Genomic DNA, 9024 nt, shown 5'->3' on the forward strand with positions numbered 1-9024 from the left:
CCATGTTTGAATTTTAAGTTGTTTGTTAGACTTAAGATTTGATTGTATAAACATGTTCTAGCATATACGACGATAGCATATCTAAGACGGATCGTGAAAAGATCGTCTTTTGAACATGTTTTCGATTTTTGAAAGAATTGTTGAAATTCTGAAATTATGGGGCTACATATTTCGAAATTTATTTGTAGAATTGGTGATGATATGAGATTGATATGATTGTCATATTGAGGTTTAAGCTTTTGGAAAGATCGAAATCGTATCGTTACGCCGCCGGTTCAAGATTTTGAATTGTTATGCATTCTCAATGTCTAGAGCTCATCTTCAAGTTATTGTGGATGAATTGAATATGTGATTATGTTAAGAATGAGGATATAATGATATTTTAATCAAAAGATTTATCGAACTCGAATAGTTGCGACGTCGGTTTGAATTCCGATCGTATTAGCAAGATTTGAATTGTATAAGCTTTAAAGAAACATCGATTCAGATTGGAAATTGATGTTTAGATATGTTATAATCTGTTTCAGATTTGAATTGAATATTATTGAAGTTGAATCGACGAGTTTGAGTTCGAATGACTTGAAGTGTTTGAAGTTGAATCAAAAATACCTTCAAGTATCACTGATTGAAATGAGCAGATTTTGATGACCGATTTGGCTAGCATTGAGATGATCAGCATAGGCAACAGATTCAAGAGGTTTGAATCGCGATGAAAGGTATGAATCGACATTATTCCTGCCAGGTAGAATAACTCGAGAACGTGGTGGTTTTCGAGTTATCCTGAAATCACATACTTAGTTGTTTCAGTGCTATTATGTGATTTATATGAGTTTTGATGCTTTGTTTGATTATGTGATTATATGTTCAAGATGTTTTACAGTCTTTAATGCATACAGCTTATGTTGCATTCATCTTGAACTCCAGCCTATAAAGCATAAGGGCAGATTAGCCTAGAGTGCGAAATGACGTTTGGAGAATTATAGTTGAGTGGCATGGATTGCAGCCTTTGCTTTCAGAGCCAGAAGACTCTCTATAATTGCACCAAAGTCAGAGGATTAAGATACTTGATGCCGCCTCGATTGGGAGTGTCGGCGGTTTGATAGTTATTTTATTCCTTGGGATCCCAAAGAACTAAGCTTTATTGATATCAGATTTGATAGCCTATTCCTTGGCACATGCATTGCATTTATGCATTAACCTAGAGATTGCTATGGTTTAGATTATGCAGATATAAATGCTAGCATGTTGTGATACCCTATTCTAGATATGAATGTGTGCTATTGCTTTAGATGAATCATTATGTGTTAAGAGTTTAAGCATCGATGATGATTCTATGATTTACATGTTATTACATGTTTTATGATTTTAGAGTTTTATAACATATAGATTCCATATGCTTTCATGATGTATATGCATGTCTTTCATACTGAGATTTATTCTCACCGGAGTTATCTGGCTGTTGCTTTGTTTTTATGTGTGCATTGCATCAGGTTGGGGGCATGAGCGAGTCAGATGTGACTTGGACAGCACGAGATTGAAAGATTAGAAGTGGAGATTCGGGTTTTAAGTAGCTGATATGTATTGTATACAAACATGTTTAGAAGACAAGGAATCTTGTACATGTTTATGTGAATCCTAATTTATATTCAAGAATGGATGTATTTGAATATTAGGATTTATTTGTCAATGCATGTATATTATTTGGTAGCTTATCAAATGCATGTTCCATGGTTGACAATAAGAGTGTTTCCTGCAGATTTTCTGGAAATACAGCTCGCTCGATCGGTAGGATTTCACCGATCGAGCGAGGCCTTTTTGTTGCTCAACAGAAGGTTAAAATTTTGGGCTCGCTCGATCGGTAAGATTTCACCGATCGAGCGAGGCCAATATGGATGCAGACCCGAGAGTTTTTACTTTGTGCTCGCTCGATCGGTAAAGTTTACCCGATCGAGCGAGGGGCCTTCTTTTAAAAAAATAAAATAAAATTTTTAGCTCTTGGTCTATTATTCATGTATTGTTTGATTAATTGTTAATTAATCATTTATTGCCCTAAGATGAGATTAGCAACCCGGGTCCCCACACCATGGCTCACTTGCCAAATTTAGACGTGTAGTGTGTGGTCGGGATACATCTCGGCTTCCCTACCAAACCAGACGTGTAGTCTGTGGTCGGGAGAAATCTCGGCTTCCCTACCAATCAGACGTGTAGTATGTGGTCGGGAGTAATCTCAGGTTCCCTACCAATTCAGAGGGGCAATGTGGAGTCGAGAAGAACTCAGTTTCCTTGTCGGCATAGTACTGTAGCCATTGATCGATCAAAATCAAAAGTCACAATTGAAGATCTAAATTCACAAGTTATTTAAAGTGATATGTTCATGACTAGAATGTTTAAATTGCATATTATAAAGGTTCTACTTCGGGCATGAGTAGTGTGAGCTCATCGTATACTTATTATTATTTTTAGTATGATACATGTATTTTAAACCCTCGTTATTAATAGTATAATCTTGTTGAGTCTTTAGGCTCACTACTATGCTTGATGCAGGTTAGTTTGATGTAGAGGCTGAGGGGCAGGATCCTCAGAGTTGATGGCGCCCAGCGGTGTACCCCTCGACCGTTGCCACTTTCCATTTTTTTTTTCCGTACTAGTAGACTGTAATAATGAACTTGTAGTATTTGCTATTTCCAGTAGTTGACAGGATTTGATTCCCTGCACTTATATATTTTTGCATGTAAACTTTTAAACATTTTACTCCGCTTGAGGATGGTACTGTTCACTAAAACCCCATTATCTCGTATTTTCTTTCCTGTATGGAGTTTTTATATGATTGCTGAGTTGATACATGTGGTTTCATGTAGAAACAAATGAGTCATGGATTTTTTTTAAATCCGCATTTTTCTTTATTAATTTATTAAGTATAGGTTAGAGTCGTCTCAATTATAATATTATTATTTTTTATAACATATATTACAACTCACATATCATTCAATGTACTATAAAATACATTACACAAGAAATGTTGGTACCAGAATCGTACTGCCGTCATCATTTGGTGGAATCCCACGTGATATGTACCAACGATATCAAGATGCCATAACATTGGTACAAGCATATGTAAAACCGAATATAACGCTTACAATGCATGCAATCCAAATTAGAGTGAGATAAAGTATCAACTAATTCCTGGGCAATCACCTCAAGACCGTCCTAATTTGATTACAAGGATATTTAGGTCGAAATTTGAAGAGTTTAAGAAATACATTATAGACCAAGGAGTTTTAGGAAAGGTACTGTAGTAGCCCGGTTCTATTTTATAAGATTAAGTTTCTAATCATTTTAAATTTAATAAAACATGATTAAGAGATTTTAATATAATCTAACGAACAAAGGATTTGGGTCCAAAATGCCCGAAAAATGCTTAATGGGCTTAATTGGGCTAGGAAAGTTCGGAGGGTCCGAACAGGGTTCAGAGGGTCCAAACCAAATCGGAGCCAACGTTTGAGTTCGGAAGCTACGAGGCAGATCGGAGCGTCCAAACAGAGAACAGAGCATTTGAACAGAGATCGGAGCGTCCGATCGTAGTGCCATGCACGTGTCAACGGAAATTTCACACATAGCTGCATGCATGGGATCGGAGTGTCCGATCTTGATCGATCGGAACGTGGCACTCATGCCCAGATCGGAGCGTCCAATCTATGGATCGGAGCGTCCGATCAATGCCTATAAATAGGGGTCAATATGGCCTCATTTTGATGCATTCCAATCCTTTCCTCTCCCGTAATGGCTCTATTTTAAGGGCTTCGGGACTCTTTCTGTGGGGAATTTTGGGTGCTAATCTCATCTTAAGGGGCAATTATAAGTTAAACATGATTAACTCCTAATCATCATTCAATCAAGAAAGTAAAGAAATCAAATTTTTTTTTATAGAGAGGCTCGCTCGAGCAAGCCTATGGTGCGCTCGAGCGAGCACCACTCGGGTCCAACACCCGAGTATGGCTCGCTCGAGCGCACCATGTGCTGCTCAAGCGAGCTGTGCTCTGCTTCTGCTACAAAAGTCTGCTCTTTTGCTGATCTTTCCTTGTTTTGTTGCTGTGTATGCATCTATACATGCCAAATAAGTTGTACAAGAGAAGAAGCACATATTCTTGGAACATTTTAACATCATTCATAAGCCACATATATTCTTATAAAGGTGATACAAACATCTAAACTCTGAAGTTGTTACAACAACTCATAATATACAAAGTTCTTGTTCTTTTCTAACATGTTTAACAACTCATAGTACATGCTCTCTTACTTAAAATCCGAAGTCACCACGTGCTAATCTTTCTATCTCGAGCTATTTACGACCTCTCTGTCCAGCTCCTGCCCCAGCTATTTCTATGCACACATACAAAACATAACAATAGCCGGATAACTCCGGTGAGAAATACAATTCCCAGTATAAATAACATAACATTTAAAATAATAAACATGAATGCAATGCATGTTTCAAAAGGAGGCTATCAAATCTTATAACAATAGAATCTCGGTTCTTGGGATCCCGGGGAATAAAATTCTCAACCCACCAACTCACCCAATTGAGGTGATGTCAAGTATCTTATTTTCCCTGAATTTGGTGCAACTATAGTGAGTCATCTAGCTCTGAAAGTAAATCTACATTACGTGCCACTCAACTATAGCCCACCAAACGTCATCTGCACTCTAGGCCTTTCAGCCCTCAGTACTTTTCAGGCTGGAGTTCAAGATGAATGGAACATAATCTTGATGCATTAAAGACTATAAAAAATCTTGAACATCTAAACAATTAAGCAAGCAAAGAAACAAACTCATCAAAATCACATAAAGACATATAAGGAAACAAGTATGTGATTTACAAGGGGATACTCGAGAATCATATCTATCTCGAGTGTTCTATCCCATCCGGATATGTTGTCATTTATACCTTTCAATATAGAGTTTGAAAGTACTTCAAATCTAAAAATACATCAATGAGAATTCATATCAAAAGACTGCTCAACTTGTCAACTCAAACTTCAAATTCCAATGGCTTCAAAACTTCTTGAACTCTTTTCCGATTCAATTCCGAACTTCCCGAATTCTAATACTTCAATAACAAAGATGAAATGAAGTGTTTAAAGCAAAGAATATCAGCCTCCATATCAATCTCAACATATCTAGTTATCAACAGTGTAGCAATTCTGAAACCGACGACATAACGACTAAAAACCGGATATCGAAACTATGTATAAATCAAGCAAAAAACCAAACTCATTCATCCTCATCACATAACAACAAATACACGTTCAACTCCCACAATTCAGAAATAGGAAGTGTTCGACTTTAGCTTCAATAATTCACAAGAAATCCGAATAATAGTCTTTTTTCGATCCGTCTGCGAATATACAATCGGTGCTAGTTTATATACACATATATCCAAGAATAAATAAATTTCATCTTCAACATAAAAATCAAATACAAAAGAACTCAATAAAATTTGTACCAAAACATAGCTCTCGGAGCGGTGATCGCAGATATATATTTATCTCGAATTTTTGACGACCGGATCAAAAGATATCGGAGCTTTGAAGATAAAAAATGGCATTGGAGAATTGATATGTTCTTCGTTCCCTTCCTTTATGCTGATGTTCATGTGTACAATGAAGATAAACAAGTGGGAATTAAGATAAATATAAGCTATTTGCAGTTTAGTCCTTAAACTTTGGCTTAATTGCAAATCAGTCCCCAAAAAATCTATTTAATTCAATTTCAATCCTAAATAATTTAAGAATATTAGAATTTAATTCTAAACTATAAATATTCTCAAATTAAATATTCTAGGATTAAAATTAAATAATCCCGAACCTTACACTTTCTTTAAGAGTTGGAGTAGGAAGTTGTATTTTTATAGAGGACAGTGTCCGTAGTAGCGACCAAGAAGATGAGCTTTGGCGAGAAGAACTACCACTCTGAGATCGCTTAGAACCGTGCTGAGGACACACTTTGGAAAAGTCTCCAGGATGCTGGCAGATATTCAGCTTCCAAAGATTCCTCTACACTGATCACTGGGGTGTCGGCCTCCACACTTGTTGCAAGACAAACCTGAAGATCAAGAACTCTGTCCCGATCCAAAGTGCTTCGAGCCACTGGAACTAGAAGAACTGCTCCCTGGATTCTTGAACTGTTTCCCTTTCGATCGAAAGTGATCTTTTCTGCTACTGCCACTGCTTCCTCCCTCATACCTCGGTGGTTGATTCTGATACTGAGGCGGCTGATTCTAAAACTGTCTCGGCTGTTGAGATACAAACTGAGCTCCACGCTGTTTCATCAAACCTGCTTCAGCTCCTTTGGCTTTATTCAGTGCATCAACAAAATTATCCGGCCTTCCAGTATTTACCAAGGTAAAGATATCGGGATTCAAGCCATTTATGAACTGATTGGCTTTAGCTTCCTCGTTATCGGCTATATGTGGCGCAAACCTCAACAGACTATCGAAATTGGCCGCATACTCTTCAATATTCAAATTCCCCTGCTTCAAAGTATCAAATTCGGCCCCTTTGTCTTTTTTGTAAGAGACTGGGAAGAAGCGTTTATAAAACATAGTCTTGAATAAACTCCAGGAAATAACCGTACATCGATTCTCTAGGGCTTTCTTCATCGAAATCCACCAAATTTTTGCAATACCCTGAAGCTGATGAACAACTAACCAGATTCGACGATCGTCGGTGTGGTCCAGAGAATCAAACAACTGTTCGATGTCTTCCAACCAACTTTCGCAATCAACTGCATTTTCGGTGCCCTTCAAAGTTGGTGGTTTGAAAGACAGAAACCTCTTTAGCAAGGTTTCCATTGGTGTCGCAGTGACATCCATCGCCTCAACCTCAATACTATCCTGATCATTCGGAGTAGTTACTGCTGGTCGTTCCCTATTCAAAACTCGACGAGGAGCCATATATGATATTCAAGAGGTTAGGACACATAACTCAATTTCAACAATTCTGAGACCAACAACCTCTGATCAACATACTCATTCGACCTTGAGAGTATTCGAATTCAAATCAGGAAAACAATTACAATTTGTATCTCAAATAATTCATGCTTTAAATTTTAAATCACAAAATCATGTAATTCAAATAATTCTCAATTAATAAGGCATGCTCGCATGGAATTCAAATAATCAAATAAAGAATTCAATCACATGGGAGAAATTAAATCAAGCGGACTCGATTTACCCCGCTCGCTTCTAATTCAGTCCAAGAAACTTATCGCTTTGATACCATTTAATGTGAGAACCTCGATTCTAATCATCTAATCAAGAATAAATCATTCAACCATCAACAAAGAGTCAAGAGAAAAAGGTAAAGATTTTTTTTTAAAAGCATGCACGGACCCCGTGCACACCTTCGTGCTCGGGTATGTGCATTAATCTGTAGCCAAGGGTCGGAGACTACAGAGTACACGGACCCCGTGCACACCTCCGTGCTAAGGTCCATGAAAAAAAATGCACTAAAAACTCAAATATCTATTTTCTTCACGGATTCCTTGCCTCTTATGTGATCGGGTCCGTACACAGCACTTCAAAAATCTCAAATTACTGTCTCATCAAAAGACTCACACGGACCCATGCACGGATGCATGTCCAAGGTCCGTGCATGAACAAAATCAGAACAATTCCAAAAGAGAAGGTACATGGACCCAGGCACGGATGTAGGCATGGGGTCCATGTCCTTCTAAAAATAAGAAAATAACATAGCATAACAGATCTGAAAATTTCCATAATCAATTCACAATACAACTCAAAACATGTATTAATACATCCAACTAGTAATCGATAATACATGAAGGTCTAGAGTTATTCAAAAGGTAGAAACATGCATCGATTCAAGGTTTGACACATTCCAAAATACATATCGAGTTTGAAAATATAAAATCGACTCTAAACCAAGTCCCCACTTCTATCAATCGCAACCCGATTTAGCCATGCTGCCTTTGACTCGATCCTGCCCCACCTGTTGCCAAGTACACATACAAAAATAATACAACAGCCGGATAACTCCGGTGAGAATAATATTCCCAGTAAAAGCAACATAACATGCAATATCAAGTAATATATAAAAATCATGACATAACTTCAACATAATCCAAAAATGAAAAAGAATGAAATTCATGTCTTTAAAATCGGTATTATCTAATCGGATAATCAAAGGTAAACTCGGTTCTTCGGTTGGGATCCTGAGGACAAGATATTACAACAACTCACCGACTCTCCCGATTGAGGTGAATGATGCATATCCCAATCCCCTAGACTCTGGAGCAACTATAAAGAGTATTCGGGATCATGGAAGAACTCGACAACCACGGCCACTCAAATATAATCCTCAAAACGTCTAATTCAAAATGAAATCAAATCATTTGGCTCAAGATGAATGCATGTGAAAATCATAATACATTCAAACATATAATTCAAGGAATTCAACTAAACATGCAAGTATGTGATTTCAAGTAACTCGAAAATCATTTCATATTCGAGTATTCGTCCCTATTCGATTCGATGTCAACTTATACCTTTTCTCGATTACGAAGCTCCAACTCAAGATAAGCTACAAAGACAAAAGATACAATCACAATCTAACCAACCTCAATTCAAATCGACAAGGTAAACTTGTTACCAATTCACAATCACTTCGCTGACGATTCGAATTCTACCAACTCTGAGCTCAACAGCCTTCGACCAAATTTGTACGGAGATGCATAAGAATTCAATATCATTAAAACAAACTCAATCGAAACACGACTCAAACAATTCAAACTAATCGGTATCAAAACTTGAACCGGCGACATAACGGCTAATAAATGGCTAACCGAAAAATCAACAACAACCTCACAATCTTCCAACTCAACTCACATCATCAACAATTCATCAAAATAAATTCAATATCAACAAAATCTCAAACCCCCATTTTCTAATTTCACCCTAAAAATAATAACAAATCCGAACGTCGTTCTTTTTCCGATCCGTCTTGA

General features: G+C 37.3%; 1 protein-coding gene across 1 annotated transcript; it reads right to left on the bottom strand.

Moving 5' to 3' along the window:
* Positions 1–6277: 6277 nt before the first annotated feature.
* On the bottom strand, positions 6278–6952 carry LOC140861368 (uncharacterized). The gene has a single exon (XM_073264388.1). The coding sequence runs from the start codon at positions 6950–6952 to the stop codon at positions 6278–6280; it is 675 nt and encodes a 224-aa protein (XP_073120489.1).
* Between the last annotated feature and the right edge of the window lie 2072 nt (positions 6953–9024).

This window comes from Henckelia pumila, chromosome 1 (assembly GCF_033568475.1).
Source record: "Henckelia pumila isolate YLH828 chromosome 1, ASM3356847v2, whole genome shotgun sequence".
Lineage (NCBI taxonomy): Eukaryota > Viridiplantae > Streptophyta > Magnoliopsida > Lamiales > Gesneriaceae > Henckelia > Henckelia pumila.

Coding starts and splice junctions, on each gene's coding strand:
- LOC140861368 (XM_073264388.1), bottom strand. CDS start 6,952: ATGGCTCCTCGTCGAGTTTTGAATAGGGAACGACCAGCAGTAACTACT.